At 45.6% G+C, this 18,325-nt stretch overlaps 8 protein-coding genes across 9 annotated transcripts in view, besides 3 other annotated features; 5 read left to right on the forward strand and 3 right to left on the reverse strand.

Moving 5' to 3' along the window:
- Positions 1 to 2,306, forward strand: part of TSTA_022000 (reverse transcriptase, putative) — a gene marked incomplete at its 3' end in the record, with an annotated part of 2,794 nt that extends 488 nt beyond the window's left edge. The window contains exon 2 of the mRNA XM_002484332.1: positions 138 to 2,306. Coding sequence (XP_002484377.1) covers positions 138 to 2,306 — 2,169 coding nt within the window. The remainder of the gene's footprint in view (positions 1 to 137) is intronic.
- Positions 27 to 2,147: a mobile genetic element.
- Positions 2,307 to 2,340: 34 nt separating the features above from the next.
- Positions 2,341 to 2,394: a microsatellite.
- A 652-nt stretch (positions 2,395 to 3,046) lies between these two features.
- Positions 3,047 to 3,679, forward strand: TSTA_022010 (uncharacterized protein; the record flags this gene model as incomplete). The annotated part of the gene is made up of 2 exons (XM_002484333.1): positions 3,047 to 3,378; positions 3,400 to 3,679. The coding sequence occupies exons 1-2, from the start codon at positions 3,281 to 3,283 to the stop codon at positions 3,677 to 3,679; spliced, it is 378 nt and encodes a 125-aa protein (XP_002484378.1). The 5' UTR covers positions 3,047 to 3,280.
- Positions 3,680 to 4,051: 372 nt separating this feature from the next.
- TSTA_022020 (uncharacterized protein) lies at positions 4,052 to 6,046 on the forward strand (the record flags this gene model as incomplete). Its single annotated transcript, XM_002484334.1, has 2 exons — positions 4,052 to 4,512; positions 4,579 to 6,046. 2 exons carry the CDS (start codon positions 4,052 to 4,054, stop codon positions 6,044 to 6,046), a joined length of 1,929 nt encoding a protein of 642 aa, XP_002484379.1.
- An 81-nt stretch (positions 6,047 to 6,127) lies between these two features.
- On the forward strand, positions 6,128 to 8,275 carry TSTA_022030 (uncharacterized protein; the record flags this gene model as incomplete). The annotated part of the gene is made up of 4 exons (XM_002484335.1): positions 6,128 to 6,199; positions 6,227 to 6,859; positions 6,977 to 7,120; positions 7,193 to 8,275. 4 exons carry the CDS (start codon positions 6,128 to 6,130, stop codon positions 8,273 to 8,275), a joined length of 1,932 nt encoding a protein of 643 aa, XP_002484380.1.
- Positions 6,464 to 8,122: a mobile genetic element.
- Positions 8,276 to 10,176: 1,901 nt separating the features above from the next.
- On the forward strand, positions 10,177 to 12,009 carry TSTA_022040 (extracellular dihydrogeodin oxidase/laccase, putative; the record flags this gene model as incomplete). The annotated part of the gene is made up of 2 exons (XM_002484336.1): positions 10,177 to 11,150; positions 11,201 to 12,009. Exons 1-2 carry the CDS (start codon positions 10,268 to 10,270, stop codon positions 12,007 to 12,009), a joined length of 1,692 nt encoding a protein of 563 aa, XP_002484381.1. The 5' UTR covers positions 10,177 to 10,267.
- Positions 12,010 to 12,410: 401 nt separating this feature from the next.
- Positions 12,411 to 13,329, reverse strand: TSTA_022050 (uncharacterized protein; the record flags this gene model as incomplete). Its single annotated transcript, XM_002484337.1, has 2 exons — positions 12,411 to 12,510; positions 12,587 to 13,329. 2 exons carry the CDS (start codon positions 13,327 to 13,329, stop codon positions 12,411 to 12,413), a joined length of 843 nt encoding a protein of 280 aa, XP_002484382.1.
- Positions 13,330 to 13,416: 87 nt separating this feature from the next.
- TSTA_022060 (carnitine O-acetyltransferase, putative) lies at positions 13,417 to 14,393 on the reverse strand (the record flags this gene model as incomplete). Its single annotated transcript, XM_002484338.1, has 4 exons — positions 13,417 to 13,539; positions 13,624 to 14,019; positions 14,059 to 14,314; positions 14,359 to 14,393. 4 exons carry the CDS (start codon positions 14,391 to 14,393, stop codon positions 13,417 to 13,419), a joined length of 810 nt encoding a protein of 269 aa, XP_002484383.1.
- Positions 14,394 to 15,467: 1,074 nt separating this feature from the next.
- TSTA_022070 (FAD binding oxidoreductase, putative) lies at positions 15,468 to 17,340 on the reverse strand (the record flags this gene model as incomplete). Of its 2 annotated transcripts, XM_002484339.1 has the most annotated exons (3): positions 15,468 to 15,898; positions 15,966 to 17,103; positions 17,203 to 17,340. In XM_002484339.1, 3 exons carry the CDS (start codon positions 17,338 to 17,340, stop codon positions 15,765 to 15,767), a joined length of 1,410 nt encoding a protein of 469 aa, XP_002484384.1. In that variant the 3' UTR covers positions 15,468 to 15,764. The 2 variants fall into 2 exon arrangements, with proteins under 2 accessions (XP_002484384.1, XP_002484385.1); XM_002484340.1 differs by lacking the exon at positions 17,203 to 17,340 and having other exon boundaries at positions 15,966 to 17,199.
- Between the last annotated feature and the right edge of the window lie 985 nt (positions 17,341 to 18,325).

Below are 18,325 nucleotides of genomic sequence, written 5' to 3' on the forward strand. Positions count from 1 at the left end.
AAAAAGACTGATTGGTCTTCACTAGATCATACAGACCAATCGCTCTCCTATCAGTACTTGGCAAAGGACTGGAGCGCTTGGTGGCACGGAATATGGCATGGATCTCTATACACTACAAAGTATTAGCAAGGCAACAGTTTGGGGCTCTCCCACTAAGATCTGCAAATGATCTAACCACATGCCTAACACATGATGTTGAACAAGCACTAAATCAAGGCATGACTGCCTCACTCCTTACCCTAGATGTCAAAGGCGCTTTTGATGCCGTGCTTCCCGGCAGACTCATCCGCAGATTACGTGAGCAGGGCTGGCCCACTAATCTTGTTCTCTGGATTGCCTCCTTTGCTACTGGGCGATCAGTCCAGATCCGACTTGATGGAGAGATTGGCCCCTCAATAGACATTGCCTGCGGTCTCCCACAAGGATCCCCAGTATCTGGCATTCTTTTCATGCTCTACATAGCGCCCCTATTCTGTCTAGGAAACCCAAGGAACAGATTTGGTTACGCAGACGACGCAGCTAACCTGGCAATCTCAACATCTCTTGCTACTAACTGCGAAGCATTATCAGACTCACTACAAGAAGCTCTAAACTGGGGCGCTGCAGAGGGCATTACATTTGCACCAGATAAATACGAGCTTCTTCACTTCTCCCGACATAAAGCAGACCAGGACCCAACCTGCACACCTTCAGTAAAAGCTGGATCTATCATAATCTCAGAAAATACTAAGCGGCTATATCTACGCTGGCTAGGAATCCTCTTTGACAAAAAGCTAACATTTAAATGGCATGTTGGTGAAACAGCATCTAAAGCCCTCACTGTGGCTAATGCCCTTCGCTCTCTAGGGAATACTATCCGTGGAGTCAAACCTCATTTACTACAGCAGGCTGTATCAGCCTGTGTACTCCATAAAGCATACTATGGCGCAGAAACCTGGTGGCCAGGACGTACTCGCCCTGGATCTTCCCAAATCTCAAATCGAGTTGGAGAACATCTTGAGAAACTAACCAAAGTAATACTAGCAGGCGCAAGAGCAGTCCTTCCAGTTTTCCGCACAACCCCAATATCTGTTCTATACCGAGAGTCTGGATTCTCTCCGCCAGAAATTGAACTAGATCAAATAGCCCTCCAAACATCTGTCCGCCTACGGCGTCTTGATCCATACCACCCACTCCGAAGACGCGCAGAACAGATAGCCAGAGACGGCCGACAAACCAGTCGATTTGCCCGCCGAGTGCTGGCGCTCCCTAACTCTGAACAAATAAACCCTCTACAACATGCTCCCTGGTACCCTCGTGAGTCACGCAAGAGTGCCCTAGCCCGAATAGGAGCTCCTATGGGACGCACTAAGGAACAGGCAGCGGCTGATTTCACGGCTTTTCAACGCACCATCCCTAGCTCGGATATTGTAATCTTTTCAGATGGATCTAGGCTGATAGACGGACGTGCAGGGGGTGGCTATATTGGATTTCAAGCACACCATCAGTTCCTCCGCTCCTCACTCTCATACGGACATGGGAAAGAGGTCTTTGACACAGAAGCAGAAGCTGCCCTAGCTGGTGCTCAAGCAGCAATAACATACCCAACAGCTCAATTTGCTACCAACCTATGGATCTGCCTTGACAACCTGGAAGTTGCCACGCGCCTCCTATCCCCCTCTACAGGATCCTCCCAAGAGGTCTTTGAATCCTTCCGCACCCTTGCAGCCGCCTGGCCACTACGCGAAAGGCTTCCACACACCAAAAGTGGATCAATCCAAATCCGATGGGTCCCTGGACACGCTAAAATCCCTGAGAACGAAGCGGCTGATCTCGCTGCCAAAGAGGGAGCTGCCTCAACCCCTCCTGCTCCTCAGAAATCCTCATACGCCTCGCTAAAGAGACACGCCAAGACTCAATCCCTATCCGCTGCTCAGTCACAATGGCAGAAGGTGGCACCACAGAGTTATCAAGATCTAGAAATAACTACTTCTCCTAAGCGCCCTGGGGAGCTTCAACTCAACCGACTTGACCTTGGCCGTATTATTGCGGCCCGTACTGGTCATGGAGACTTTGCAGACTACCATGAACGCTTTAATCATGATGATGCTTATCTTCTCTGTCGGTGTAGAGCACGAAAAGCACCTCTACATTTCTTCTTCTGCCATATAGCTAAGAGACGAGCTCCTCGTCCACCTGGACCCCCTTCTGAAGTTATCTCTTTTCTTTTAGGTACTGCGAAAGGAACACGAAAACTAGCCTCATGGCTAGCAGAGACCCGTTTCTTTGAGGATATCTGTCCTCGCCAACCTCTCCTTAGCACCTAGCTAAGTCAGCCCTACTTCCCCCTTATATCTCTCTTTTCCTTCGTTCTTTCTTTCTTTCTTTCCTTCTTTCCTTCTTCCCTTTTTCTTTTCAAACTCACTGCTTAAGTATGATAGTGGTAGAATGATGGGTCATGGAGCGTAGGTGGACCATTGCAGCTGGCAAATACCCAAAACCCACTAGGAAGTGGATCTCCCTTTAAGACCACGGCAGCTATGGAAATGCGCCAAAGAGTCTCTTATCTGTATATAAATCTGATAGGACCTGAAGCCCGAGGCTTAACCCTCGGCGGCCTATGTCCCAGTAGGGATCGGTGGGAAGCGTGCAAGTCACGAACCACGGCCGTTAAATATACACACACACACACACCCCTTACTCTTGGGGGGCAGTCATCAATATCAGGAATCCCATACCATATTGATCAGGCTCGTCAGCTCGTCGGAATAGCTGTTCTACGTGACTAGTGCTAGCGACCTAGACGTAGATAAACCGACACTGATCAGTGGCCGCAGATCAGACATTTATCTACGAGCCCCTATTCCAACGTTAGTGCAAGCGTCCTAACAAAATACACTTTCTTCGACACCCTACAGTATACGTTCACTCGTATATCGACTCACCAATATATTCGACCCCATATATCGACTCTTTTGTGAACTCTTTGCTGAGTCTTACGAACCTACGAACTCCCTGTACGAGCCTACGCACGAAAGATTATTCCTGTACGAATTCTACGCTTAGATCCCCCGTATAAGCCTACGTCACGAACCTACGCTAGAGGCCTACGCGAGAAAACTCTCGGTATTAGCACTAGGTAGGAATCAACGTAGTGAGCCTACGGATTCGGACTTTCCGTCAGAATCGACCTGCAAGAACCTGACGTACGAAGCCTACGTACAACCTACGGTGTGTCGACCCACGCACCGAACAACGCACCAAATCTCTGGATCTGGTCTCGCAGATACAAATCATCAAAATGGCAGGACAAAGTGGCAACGATACCGACCAGGCGATGACAGAAAAGAAGACACTCGACGCTACCGTCAAGGCGAAGATAAAAGAATATACGAACACGTACGATTCACGTCTGTTAAGAGCGTTCAAACAAGACTTCGATAAGTGGACTTTGAATAACTTCAATACCATGTCCGTCACCGAACTCGGGAAACTAGTTGATTTGCTTCAAACCAACGGTGTATATGTTACCAACGATGAACAGGACGATGAAGCTGAAAAACTCTATACTCTACTCTCTACAGAAAAATATCGCCCATGGACTAAGGAGGAAGTCATTCGCCACCTCAGACGAGGCAATACAATTGAGTCGAAGGTGCTCAATGATCAATTCGAAACAGTGATTAATACATATAATTAACCCTCAAACTACGGCACTAATGAGGCACAAAACCAAACTGGAGAGAAACCCCTCACAAGATCTCGAAGTCAACAACAAATCCAATATCTTTCACCCCCGGCAACAAGACATGATACACCACAAGATCAAAGTCAATGGGCGCGAATTGAGCTAGAGCCATCAAATGAAGTCCAACAAGCCCCAAATTTGGCTATCTTCGCACCATCAACACAATCCGTTTCTCAAGCACTTGTTCAACTCACGAAGATGTATTCAGACAACCAAAAGTACAGTGGAAATGAGGATTCCTACAGGTCAAAGCTTTGAATCTTCAACGACTACTGTGAACGTCTATCCCTACCAAAGAATGCGTATAAACTTGCTTTCCCAACAATGCTCAAAGGCCAAGCCTTGGATTTTTACTATGATAACAAGGAAATATGGGAAGCAAGTGACCGTGACCCCGTTGAAGGAATTCGTGCCTATTTCGAAGGCCCAGAATATCATCGAACCGTACTGGATAAGTGGAGCGGAATTTCGCTTCAAAATACAGTCGATGAGAACCCAGAGAAGACATTAAAAGCGTGTCTCAATATGATGCTAACAGAACTTGCAAGTTTATACGACCGTCTAGCTCCAAAACTACGCAACGAAGAATTTTACCTTGCAAGACTTTTACAGGCAACTCGTACACATCTGGCATGCCAACTTGCAACTTCAAAGCAACAAGATACAGTTCCTGGACTAACCCGCGATTTACAATCAGGTGTCAGCCAGTACGAGGACATGATAAAAGCCACGAATAGGCACTGCACTGCAAACCCCAGCACCAACACATACTTTACAGATCGACGGTATTACAACCAACAGTCACGCTCACCCTCTTAAGGCTATTCACCACGATAGCACTCTAATCAAAGAGGCAGGAAAAAGTGCTTTGTATGTCAAAAACCTGACTGCTGGTCAACACGTCACACGCCCAAGGAAAGAGCGGATTCGAAACGCCGTTATTTGGACCACTTTAACAAGCGTATTGATCAATATATTGCCGACTACGAGGGCACAGAGGATGACGATGAGGAACTGCCAGAGGAACTCTTATCAGCTGCTGATGACCTTATTCTGACAGACGATTATAAATCCGGACCTACACACGATGCCTCGTCAACCCTGTTCACAGCTACATTCTTTACAACGCACAACGACAACGACACGAACCATGGTCCGTCAATAACCATGGAACTAGCAAACTGTTCCGCTTCGCACTGGATTGCCTCACTATTCCTGAAGCCTGGCTTGGAAACTGATTTGTACAAAACCAGCAAAGCAACTCTCAAGGTTCTGACCCCCGAGTCAAGTCACGTCTATCTAAATGAGGGCCGCTATTCGTCAGAAAGCTTTAAGGGTATCGTTATCGACACTGGCGCCGCGCAACTCTCTACAGCTGGATATGGGCAATACCTCGCCTACAAGAGAATCGTCAGAAATATCGATATTGATACTACAACGGCTGGCATGGTAATAGTTCAATTTGGACCTAGTGATCCCTATCAGTCAATTAGGTCAATCGACGTGCCTACACCTATTGGTACTATACAGTTCCATATCCTGACAACCACGACACCGTTCCTAATGTCGCTATACGAACTCGACAGACTAAAACTTTATTTTGATAATACCTGCAATCTCCTTGTCAATAAGAAAACGGGAAAAATAACACCAGTTATTCGTCAGTTTGGCCATCCATTTCTTGTATGGGATTACTCCTATCACACTCACTTACTTGCTTCATTTGACCACAACCCCTGCCTTCTCACCGATACCAAATTACGCCGCCTACACCGCCGATTTGGCCACCCTTCAACTGATAGACTTCGCCGTATACTTACACGTGCGGGCCACGAAACCAACAAGGAAGCAATTAAGCACATTCGCAAATTCTGCCACCATTATCAAATGTACGACAAGTCACCTGGACGATTCCGGTTCACACTGCATGAAGATGTTGACTTTAATCACTCTATCATTATTGACATTATGTACCTTGATGGAGACCCTGTACTTCACATTGTCGACGAAGCAACACACTTCAATGCCGCTGCGTGGCTGCTAAATATCTCAACAAAAGTCGTATGGGACACACTCCGAAAGATCTGGATTAACACGTACCTGGGACCCCCAGACTTAGTTATCACAGACGCTGGAAAGACCTTTATAAGCAGGGAATTCTCACAATCTGCTTCAGCTGTAGGCACAATCATCAAAACAGTACCAGTCGAAGCACATTGGTCAATTAGAACTGTTGAACAACACCATGCCATGATTCGCCGCTCATATGAAATCATCAAAAAGGAATTACCAGATTTACCTAAAGACGCTGCCCTATAGATGGCTATCAAGGCTGTCAATGATATAGCCGGCCCAGATGGTTTAGTCCCTACACTTCTTGTTTTTGGAGCTTACCCATAAATGGTAGAATATGACCCTCCTGCACCTACAATTACACAACGTGCCGCTGCACTCAAAAAGGCAATGACAGAGGTCCGAAAACTACACGCCGAATGACAGGTTCGAGATGCCCTTAATACGCGTAACGGTCCTGCGTCTACAGCTGTACATCTTCTGCCAATAAATTCGGATGTACGCATATGGAGGGAAGGAAACACCGGCTACGCAGGAGAGTGGAAAGGCCCGTACAAATTACTAAGTGTTGAGGGCGAGACGTGCACAATTCAGTTTCCAGATGGACCAAAGCAATTCCGTACAACTGTTGTGAGGCTGTATTACAAGGCACCGGATGAGAACAACCAAGACACCAATTCGGAGCATACAAATGAAGAGCCTGAGGCACCTTTAGGCACAAACTCAACACCACCCACACCTCAAGACGACGAGCCAGACACATCTATACCCCAGGCAAGGCCTGCACAGCGCCCCCAACGAAATCGGCAATTACCAGCCCGATATCGAGATGACCTCATACAATCGGTATTCGCTCAATTCGACCAATCACAAGAGAAAGAGATCAACGGCCTATTAGAAAATGGTGTATTCAAAGTGGTCAAAGTAGACGACATCCCAAAAGGCACCCGAATCTTCAATTCGCGGTTCGTCAACGAGATAAAGAATTGGGGCACCGACAAGGCCTTTGAAAAGTCGCGACTAGTCGTACAAGCCTACAACGACAAAGGGAAAGAGATCGTATTGACTCAATTGCCTACAATACAGCGCTGCAGTCAACGCCTGCTTCTGTGCCTTACAATCTGCATTACTGATACTCATCTTTTTCTACGCGACGTCACGCAAGCCTATGTATAGTTAACTACGCCCCTCGCTCGCAACTTCTACATACGACCCCCTCCCGAACTCGTGCACCTGTTCCCTCCAGGCACAATATTGAAAGTTGTCAAGCCTTTGTACGGCATCCCTGAAGCAGGTAATCACTGGTTTCGAACCTATCACGTATATCACATAGACAAACTTAATATGATAACATCCACCTACGATCCATGCCTCTTGCACTGCATTGACTAGTCACAAGGATTTGGCATTGTTGGCATGCAGACCGATGACACCCTCATCCTCGCCAACAACACTTTTGCGAACCGTGAGGAGAATGAGATTAAACAAGCTAATATTCTTTGCAAACCACGAGAGAAGCTTACACCTTCGAACCCGTTAAAATTCAACGGTGGCCTCATTACGGAGGATGCCCAGGGTACTACCCTTACCCAGGAACGCACCTGTAAGCTCATACGGCCTGTACAAGATCGACATGCGGATACAACGAGTTCCCGAGGCAAGGTCCGAAAGGATGTATCGCCGCAGGAACAATATGTGGCTCAGCGCGCACTTGGAGCCTACATTGCCTCCGTATCGCAGCCTGAGGCTTCCTTTGATTTATCGTTCGCTGCCCAGATTACAAATCCAACAAAAGACGATATCAAGTCACTTAATAAGCGCCTCCAATGGCAACTCGATAACGCTGAACGTGGATTACACTTCGTACACCTAGATTTGGATTCACTACGTCTTGTAATCTTTGCAGACTCATCCTTCGCAAACAATAAGGATTTCTCCTCCCAAATTGGCTTTGTTATTGTTCTCGCAGATGCCGCAAATAACGCAAATATTGTATACTGGTCCTCAATCAAGTGCAAGCGCGTCACAAGAAGTGTACTTGCTTCTGAACTTTATGCCATGGTTCATGGCTTCGATTCGGCTGCGTCAATCAAATCAACAACAACGCAACTTCTACATCTTACCAAGCCCCTACCCCTTGTTATCTGCACTGACTCGAAGAGCCTGTATGAATGTCTCGTCAAATTAGGCACTACCCAAGAAAAGCGTCTAATGATTGACCTCATGTGCCTCCGACAGTCATACGAGCGCCAAGAAATTGCAGAGATCAAGTGGATTGACGGTGAAAGCAATCCAGCCGATGCCATGACAAAGAGCAAACCATGTCGCGCTTTACAGGCACTTATCGACACAAATAAGCTTAATATCAATGTGGATGGATGGGTGGAAAGGTCTACAACCCCTCCAACGAAAGCTACACCAATTTCTTTGCTTTGTCAATCCTGTACCGCTCATCATCCTATCCCTATTTCTTAGAGAGTTGCCAGTGTCGGAACGTGAATATCAAACCTAGCGCGTTTCGGCACTGGATATCAGTTAGTCTAACGCGGCACGTGCGTGCCGCGTATATATGTAGTTAGCCACTCCCCGTCCCCCTTACTCTTGGGGGGCAGTCATCAATATCAGGAATCCCATACCATATTGATCAGGCTCGTCAGCTCGTCGGAATAGCTGTTCTACGTGACTAGTGCTAGCGACCTAGACGTAGATAAACCGACACTAGGATTTACAAGGATGGCCTTGTCCTTAGCGAGGCAAACTTGACTGCTCATATGCCCTTTTGGTAAGATAAATTGGTACATCATTGTTGGCGTCGATCTTGGTGGAGCCACCCGTCCTGCACCAATCAAAAGTATCCGGAAGCTTATTGCTTGGTGTAAGATGATTGGATAAAAGCACCGATATGGCGCTCTTATTGGCCGCTACGACCCGCCGTGATGCAAGATCTAAGTGGGTCATAGCCCAATCTAGTACCTGTCTTATCTTATATTGGAGTGGGATTTAACATGGCCTGATGTTGAATCTGGTGCAAGAAGATCGAGTTGCTGGGCAGAAGTATTGAAAATCTTTATGCCTGATTATATGAAACTCCTTCCTGTTGAGAAGACATGCACAATTCAACATAGAGGAGCCCAATTCTCAAGTAAATCTTGGCTAAAAAGTAAAGTAATTGTAAACGTCTGATGACTGTGAGGATGTTGACTAAATTCTCAAACAAATGTTCTGCCTAGTACTACACGTGTACAGAAGTATGGTGTATGAGGAAAATCTCCGAATGCAGTACCAACCAGGACACAGTGTCACGAGCCCGGTTTTGGGGGAAATTTCAGAAGCAGCCAGCGCTGACATCTCTATATTTAGGTGCCGACACGGTATAAAGTGTATTAGAGCAAGATAGTTACTATTCTATAATTGTTCATTTATTTTAAGACCCGAATTGAACCGGAGATCTAAGAGAAGATGCGGCGTCCAGTCTCGATATAGTAACCATGCATAGTTGTGAAACTGACTGGGGTCCAACTCGAATCACAGAAACCAAGACCGAGGGAATAGTTCGCAGATGGTGCACTACTCGAGAAATTCGCGCAACTGGCGGTATCACAATACTAATTTTATCAGTCTACTGTGTGGAGAAAGTGTGTGGCAGTGTACGGCGTCTCTTACCAAGGGATACGCGTTAGGAATGCGCCTAGAAAGATTGCTCTATCTTCTCTCCGTAGAAACTTGTACAACTCCAAGACTCGAAAGTTGCTCTGAGTGAATTAAATGACCAACGTGGGTCCTCATAGATAGGCAGTGATAACTACTAAATAAGACTCCCTGAAAATAGGCTAATACCCCCTGAAAGATGTGTTGAGAAGCTGTTGTCGAATAGAAGGGTTCTAGTTATAAGTGGGTACTGTATCCAGCTCCGTAAATTGACGCTAGAAATTCATCTATCCTGTACCACCAAACCATGAAGCCGAAGCTGTCAGAAATCGGGGCCAACATGTGGTGTTGGTCAAATCATCTACCTCTATATTTTTTATTGGGCTTACGCTGGTGCCTATCGTATCTTAGGGTGCCTGTATTGGCTCTCACAAGAAGCCTTTCCAGTTCGAATCAATTCTTGGGCCATCGAGGACAGGTATGAACGCTGAGATGCACCTGAGAAAAGCTACATGAGTAGCACATCTTAGAATAGTAGCATAGATGTGAGGTAGTTCCGGACCAGGGTGCTCAACCTCAAGGCTACGCAAAAGGATATTACAAAGGATAGATATGCTATGCATACTTGAGGTTATCGACAAGGGTTGCTGGATGAATTTGAAACGTCGAAGCTCCCCGACTACGGTATAAAGCCTACAGAAGGTACTCGGCTTGAGATAGGAATGATTGCAACGCCCTCAAGCAGAATCAACACGTAGTACGACAATCTATATTGCATTTTTATAGGTTCTTCCGAGACTTTCTGCAAGAACCTTTGATATGGTTTTAAGGGGCATTTTACTATTGTCCTATTTCTTGTTTGGCCTTCATATGGTATTCGGAGCAGCAGTACAACCTTGTTCTGGAAATACTGCCGCAGATAGATCCAAATGGTGCACTTACAATATACACACGGATTACTATAATGTGGTGCCAGATACTGGTGTTACTCGGGAATATTGGTTCGATCTTCGTGATCGAGTCTTGGCCCCTGATGGGATTCCTCGATATACTCAAAGTATCAATGGCTCAATTCCAGGGCCTACTATACGCGCCAATTGGGGCGATGAAGTTGTCGTCCATGTTCAAAACAATTTTCAAAACTCCACCAACGGAACCAGTCTCCATTTTCACGGCATTCGGCAGAATTATACGAATCAAAATGACGGTGTAGTCTCTGTAACGGAATGTCCTACTGCTCCCGGTCACAGGACCACCTATAAGTGGCGTGCTGCTCAGTACGGGACTACGTTTTATCACTCTCATTTTTCGTTACAAGCATGGGAAGGGGTTTTTGGAGCCATTGTTATTGATGGTCCTGCAAGCGCAAATTACGATGTGGATCAAGGTGCTCTCATTTTAACCGATTGGGGTCATCAGACCCCTGATGAGATCTTTTATCATGAGTCAAGGCACCCAGGACCTACGTACCTGGAGAACGGTCTGATCAATGGTATGAATATATACAACATTGGTGATAAACAGGTTGGCCAAAGGTTTACTATTGAATTTCAACCTGGCACTTCCTACCGTCTTCGCCTCATTAATGCTGCTCTTGACACTCACTTTACCTTTTCCATTGATCACCATACTATGACTGTTATAGCGGCGGACCTCGTCCCGCTCGAACCATTTACGACAAATGTTATCACTATAGGAATTGGTATGATGAGACTTATACCTGAACGATCAGTTACTGATCTATTTATCTAGGGCAACGGTACGATGTTATCGTTAAGGCAGACCAAGCTCGGATTGCCCACGAATTCTGGATGCGGGCAGTACCCCAGAATGATTGCTCCCGAAATAACAACACAGAGAACATTAGAGGCATCGTCTACTATGGTGAGACTGTACAAGGTCAACCTTCCACATCCGGCTACAACACCACAACAGGTTGTGTCGATCAGACCGACATCGCACCAATTGTGTCAAAGTCTGTTTCCGAGGACTTTGTATACTATGCAAATGAAGCATTGACTATTGGAAAAAATACTGCCGGTCTATTTGTTTGGCAAGTAAACGACGTGTCAATGCAAGTTGAGTGGGAGAACCCTACCTTGCTGCAAATTTATAACAATGTAACGGACTGGTCCAGTACCGAGGGAGTTATACAACTCGACGAAGTTGACAAATGGATTTACGTTCTAATACAGAGCAGTCTGCCAATTTCACATCCAATGCATTTGCATGGCCATGACTTCTTTGTTCTTGCCCAGGGAACAGGAGCTTACGAGCCTAGCGCAGCTGTGAGCAATTTCGATAATCCACCGCGCCGAGATACCGCTATGCTACTAGCGGGGGGTTATCTTCTCCTCGCATTCCAGACAGATAATCCTGGGGCTTGGTTATTGCACTGTCATGTTGGATTTCATGCAACTGGGGGCCTTGCAGTCCAGTTTGTTGAACGATACGACGAGATTCGGGATCTTATTGACTATGAGAGTCTTTCGCAAACATGTAAAGCTTGGGACTCCTGGGAAAAGTCAAAAGGCTTGGTGGAAGTTGACTCTGGAATTTAAATTTAGGAAATACAAACAGAATTGGTGTGCTTGATGTCAAGTATCCCCTACCATCGATGTTTCGTCAAGATCATACGATTCCCAATACGTACTTAGCAGCTACTAATGCCAAGGAATCCTATACAGCTTCCACAGTACCTAGATTAGTGGTGTGAATTGATTAGCTGAATCGTACCTCAGTGTTGCATCTGAATCAATTGTCGACTTGTTTAAGCCAAGTTATTAGTAAAATCTGCTTACTGAAATATGGAAGAACCATGATTGCTACAAGTGATATAGTTAGTGCACGACTCATATAAGGGAGTAACGCGGTAATCAAGGACCCCTAAACAATACAATTTTAAGAAATCATAAATTGCGTGACTGCATGATCAAGATTCTATATCTATCGTGATGGCTTTCTACTCTCTGAGCAAGGTCTTAATATCCATGATTGCAATATCTAGCTGCCTTCTGAACTCGGTCAGGTCAGCATCGTGGCCCCAAATCGAAAAGACGACACTGAAACGGAAAGCAGCAAGAGTCAGTCTCTATTAAACGTTTTAGATGCAGGTGAGAACACATCAGAAGGACCTACCTCTCTTTCAGCACCTGATAGTGAATCCAGATGCTGCCTGGTGGTTCCAGTACAATACCCGACTCAAACACATCTGTATCGAGACAGTCTGTTGTCAGGATGGGTCTTTGACTGCGTTTGTACACATCATCGCTAAACAACGACGGCACTTCGTCTCCATCCTCCAAGAGCCCCTGCAACGCCAGCATGTATCTGAAGAAAGCCCCGCTTTGGAAAGCTCGCGCCAGTCTGTTTGTTAATGTCGCTGCTGCCGCGATGAAAAGTTCTCGGTGCTGGTCCTCAGTAGCATTGTGGTCAGTGTAGAAACTGCAGAAATCTACGACTGCGGGCCACAGAGTTTGCGTAACTGCTGAACGTCCGTGATGATAGTGGGTGAGGGAGACAGTTTCAACAGAGGAAGGATGGTAGCCAAAGAAGCGTTGGCTTGCCAGCTGAATAGCGAGTTGCACTCCTGCCTTGGGAGCAATCTTCGCATTACGGAAGAGCGCCTCACTGACACTGGAAAGCGTGAATCCTTCAAATGTGTAAAGAGGAGTGCGGGCTTCAAAATCACGCTGGATTGCCGAAACACGTCCATCAATAACAGAGTCAGTGATTACGGGCAGCCACTCCATGGGCCCTGCCGTAACTCCGTTTTGGCCGTCTTTCTGACGAGCTATAAAATCTTGTTCTTCTTTGACTCCTTCGATGAGGAATGATTTCAGCGGATTGGTAGAGGTGCCATCGAGCAAAGCATGCTCCATGACATTCCCAGACGCCCCGTTCGTGCACACCACAAACTGCAATGATTTATCATGCCATCTGTTTGTACCATTTCCCCAGAATATTTGCTATGCCCTTTCTGATTGTGTTATGGGTTCGTTATCGTCCAGGGATAGTGTGAACGCTGCTGTCTCAATTGTCTCAAGGAATTTCGCATTTGCTGGATGGACACATCTCAAGTACGCACGCATCTGAAAGATGATTGTCAGCGACATACAGCATTACAGATCTCAGTCTTGACCCAATCATCTGTGTCAACAAAGAGAAAAGCCTACCTCTGCCCAGTTATCACGTTTGTCCATTGTCAAAGCTGGTATGCCAGACTGTTCCCCTTCGGCAGTCCGTATAATCTCCTCAAATGTAGCCTTGAGCGAGTGCCAAGTGACCTCCTTCACGGGTACCTTAAATGCAAGTCCGTTCTTAAATGCCACAATATGGTCGTATCCGTCAAACTTTCTGATTCGATCTTGTCCCTGGTATGGTTCCCGGTACACATTGAAAAGACCGTTATACGAGTTCATATCCAGTGTGTTCTCAGCGATAACATCCGCCGTAATTTCTCCTGCTTCGAGGCTCTTTTTGCATTTGAGAGCCGCTAAAGAGACTGTTGCTGCCCTCTCGACCGCAGTGGGCTGAACGCCATCCATGACTGGGTGAGTTCCAAAGTAATTCTAGAAAGGTACGAGTGTCGTTCTATTACTAAGGAATACTTTCTTTACCAAGATGTCAGAAAACCAATTATCAGTACTTGGATCACTGGCAAATTTAACAAAGCGATCATGCAGTTGTCTTCCGGGACTATCAGGATCCATGAATTCCTGAACGTGTTGTTTCGTTTTCTCTAGCTCCTCTGGAGTCGAAATACATGCCACAGCCGTCAAGAAACTCTGCAGCATTTCTTGCATTTCTGGAATTGGTTGCTTCGGGAGTTCGACGAAAATCTCCTCGGTTGTTCCATCCGACTTGCTTCCTCAAGTGGTCAAAACATATAGTGACGCAGTAACAAAGACATTTCTCCTCCCCACAGCCACAGCAGGTCTGGCATTTTTCGTCACGTTTGGTGTTCGATGGCATAACGTGGGAAATGAAAAATTATTTTAGTTGAATAGAATCCACGAAAACCCTGCCTTTCGCTTGTAGCGCCGTTATGTATTATTACAATAGAGAAATGATTCACAGAAGTATCTGTTGTCCTTTCTTTTTAAACCTTCGATTTGAAAATAGTCCGCTTGAACATACATCAGAGCGTGAAAATGTGACACATTGCGGAAATTGGCCTCCTGTACCTTCCTAGAAATCAACAGTATTATGAGGATTTGACAAGCTGTTCTCTGAATTCTCAAGCTGCTTAATTCGCCATGTTGAAGAAAATCCTTCTGGTGTAGGTCCACCAAATGTGTAACCTTGTTGGGCCGTATTACTCTTCATCTTTTCTTGTTGGAATATCGTTCCATTAATTTCAAGGGTGTAGTCGCCAGTATAAAGGAACTGTAACATTTTTTTTAAAAAGGATCGGTGCTCGATCTTCGAGCTCGATTTTCCCTGAAGCTTCCTACAAGCGCCAGTTCTTAGGGGTTAGTTTAGGTTATTTTCAGAGGAAGAACGACACAAACCTTGAAATCCCCATTGTACGCTCGAGTAAAATAGGCTGACCTAGGACAGACTATATTTTGATGGGCTGAGAAGGTTTCATTACCACAAATTATAGTCAAATCGCTATATTGTGGGCTTAAGTACAGGTTGGTTGATGTCAGTTAGTTTGTTGATGAAACTCAGCGGTATCTTTCTTCCATATACCTCGAAAGGGAATCAAGTAGTTCCCCAGTAGAGTTTTCATCAAACATTGCGACTGTCGTGGCAGGAGTATGCCCCTTCACGATCTTCTTCTTGGGCATTGCGAGTATGTTATACGATCAGCACAATGAACTGCCCATATGATATCTGGATTAAAGGGCTGCTAATCTCTAGTAAATATAGGGTCGATCAATAGCTGGTGGCGTAGTTTTAGAAGTTTGAATTGCACGAAGATAGATGGTTTTTAAGGGAACGAGCTCCGTTCACAAGTTGTTCAATGCGTGCCTATATATTATACACTCAACGCAAATGAGAAAAGTCCAGTAATGGTGGTAAATGGGATTACTGATTGCTTGAATTTATAGAGAACAAAGATATTGATACAGTACACCAAAAGTGTAGACAATAGGAAGTCCGCTTATGATTCCTCACCGGATACTCAGAAGTTGTATATAGCCAAGATGATCATCACTTAGTGTGAGGTGATTCAATCCAAGACTTAAATAGTGCAGAGTCAGTAATGGATGGTGACGATATTTGTTACCAAATAACTCCATGTCCAGAAACGATGCCAAATAAGAATGTCGTATTTATCGTAAAATAGGGATGGTACCGTCAAACGTCAAACAGATGATCCAGTTTGTAGCAGCAAGTCATGCCATTTTCGGAACACATTTCTAGGATCATATTGCTTCTTGAGTTCTTTCAGACGAGATAAGTTGTCCCCAAACAGATCTTTTGCGTTTGCTTCAAACCCTAGAAAACATCATCAGCCTTGAACATCTGAGCCAAGCCCCAGTACGTTGGAATAATATGGACCCACCAGTATAGTTGGCGTACATATTTACCCCATGGCCACTTTTCTTGATATGCTCTTCGCGTATAAGATTCATGAGCCCCTGCTGCAAAGTGCGGACTTTGGAGTCAATTTTTGCGTCGTGCCAATTGAATATAGAGCACACGTTATAGTATGGGCCTCTATTGGCATATGCTGTAGCGTCGTTCGGGACCTCAACCACCTTATTGTAGGGAAGCATCTCAAAAAATAAGAGAGCTTCGCCATCTCCCGGGTAATCATCCAAAACATGGGAGAAGTGTTGGTATACGGTTTGAAAAAAACCCATGTCGAGGGGGAACGTGACACTTGTGCCACTCAGTCGTTTTCGTCCCGCGCTGTCTGCTGTCCTGTTGAGCAGTTCATTTGCCTTGTAGTAAGGCATCATTCCTATTTCTTTGCGACCCGAATCCAATGATAACAACGGGCTGAATATCTTTTCCGCTTGATCTTGGGGCCCATTATAGAACAGAATCAACACTATGTTGGTTCGACCGTTAGAGTTGGTAAAGCCGAAAAATAATCCCTGGTCTTCTTCAAGTTTCGAGTCCAGATCGTTCACATAATCCACCAACTGCGGCAGCTTATCAGGCTCGAGGTATACCATGCCGGCATACACATCATTCTTTTGTGGATGGGCTTTGAATGTGAACCGGGTTATCACGCCGAAATCTTGCCCAGCTCCACGAATGGCCCAGAATAAGTCCGGGTTCTCAGTTTCGGATGCAGTGGTTATGCTGCCGTCCGCCAGCACAATCTGTGCTTCTATTAGATTGTCGACGACCAGTCCGTACTTCCCAGTAAGCCAACCAATGCCCCCGCCTAGGGTTGTACCGCCGACTCCAAGCTGGCTTACTGTCGGACCAACGACAGCGAGGCCATGCTGCGCGGCGGCCGTGTTAACATCGGCCCATTTAGCGCCACCTTCGACTGAGATTGTGCTGGAAGAAGGCTGGACGTCTACTTTATTCATTCTTCCCAGGTCGATCACAATTCCTCCGTAAGTCGATGACGCACCATTCGTACTATACCCACCCGACAATACTGCAAAGGGAACATATCGCTTGGCTGCAAACTCCACGACCGTGGAGACGTCCTCAACAGAAGTGACTCTTACTATGGCGCCCTTGATCAGCATGGTATTGTCAGCATACATCCGGCGATGCTCTTGGATGGATGAAAGATATTTATGAATGCTTTGGTGTGGTGGTGACGAAACACATACAGCCTCTTTCTCGCTGGTTGCGCTCCATCGATCAAGGCTTTCCACATAGTCATCATCGGCAAGGGTGATAACCTCTGCATTTGTTCCGCTGAGCTCCTTCTGGAGTTCTAGAGCAGCCGGGTATGTCAAGAAAGGCATGGCGTATGCTCATTCGCTTGATTCTTTAGTTTCCACTCGGTCGTAAACAGAGATGTTGTAAACATAAAGAGTCTGACTGGTCGGATCACGGAAGAGTTGTCGAGCGATAAATTCTTCATCAATTTATTTCAATCGGTGATATTAACCGATGAATTCCCGAAAAAAAAAACTGGACCCATATGATATCAGCATTACCCACGCAGATTTATGCTGTAGTTCCAGGCTAAGCAGGCATCTATAAAGTGTGGAAGTACTATTGCCACTTATTGGCGATCCAAGCACATAAATCCGGGGGGTGGGAACCAGTCCAAAAAAATCATAGGTAGTAGTACATGTACGCTCGGCTATATTGATCAAAGGCCCCAACGAGGTCACGTTGGATAGAAAGATTTTTTGCTGGTTATACAGTCCAGACAAAAGTCTAGCTGTCATCGTATGATGTCTGCCGACATCCGCTCGGGAGTACTCGGGTCCTTTTGATTCACCAGAAAATAAATAATCGTTAATGATGCGAAAGGCGAATGTACAAGGAGTCACCGGACCAGAAAGTCATGGATTCTTCAGTGTTATTTTTATTGTATGACCGTCATTCCTCGTCATATGTTGCTGGTCTTGCTACCACCAATCACTTGGTAGGGCGTCTTCTCCACCGGTCAGCACGGAGTAAAGGAATCAAGAGAAACTTGCGACAAAAGGTGTTTCTTCTCTCTGAATCCTGTTAAATTGCTTAGAGAAATGTTACCGGTAGGTTGTTTTAGGAATATATGACCCTTCTTCGGCGTTTTGGTTGCGTTCAATGTTTAACAAAAGGGAGCATACCAGCATTGCGATCGAATTTATCTCAGAAATCTCAGACCCTCGGCGAGGATTTTGTTGGAATCTGGTATGTGGCTAGGTGTATGAGTATAGACTTAAGATCTACTCTGATTTAGACTTTTATATTGAGATACTCATATATGAGTAGCGCTATTTTAATGACATATTC

The sequence above is a fragment of the Talaromyces stipitatus genome, genomic scaffold, assembly GCF_000003125.1.
Source record: "Talaromyces stipitatus ATCC 10500 scf_1105507295549 genomic scaffold, whole genome shotgun sequence".
NCBI classification, from domain to species: Eukaryota; Fungi; Ascomycota; class Eurotiomycetes; order Eurotiales; family Trichocomaceae; genus Talaromyces; species Talaromyces stipitatus.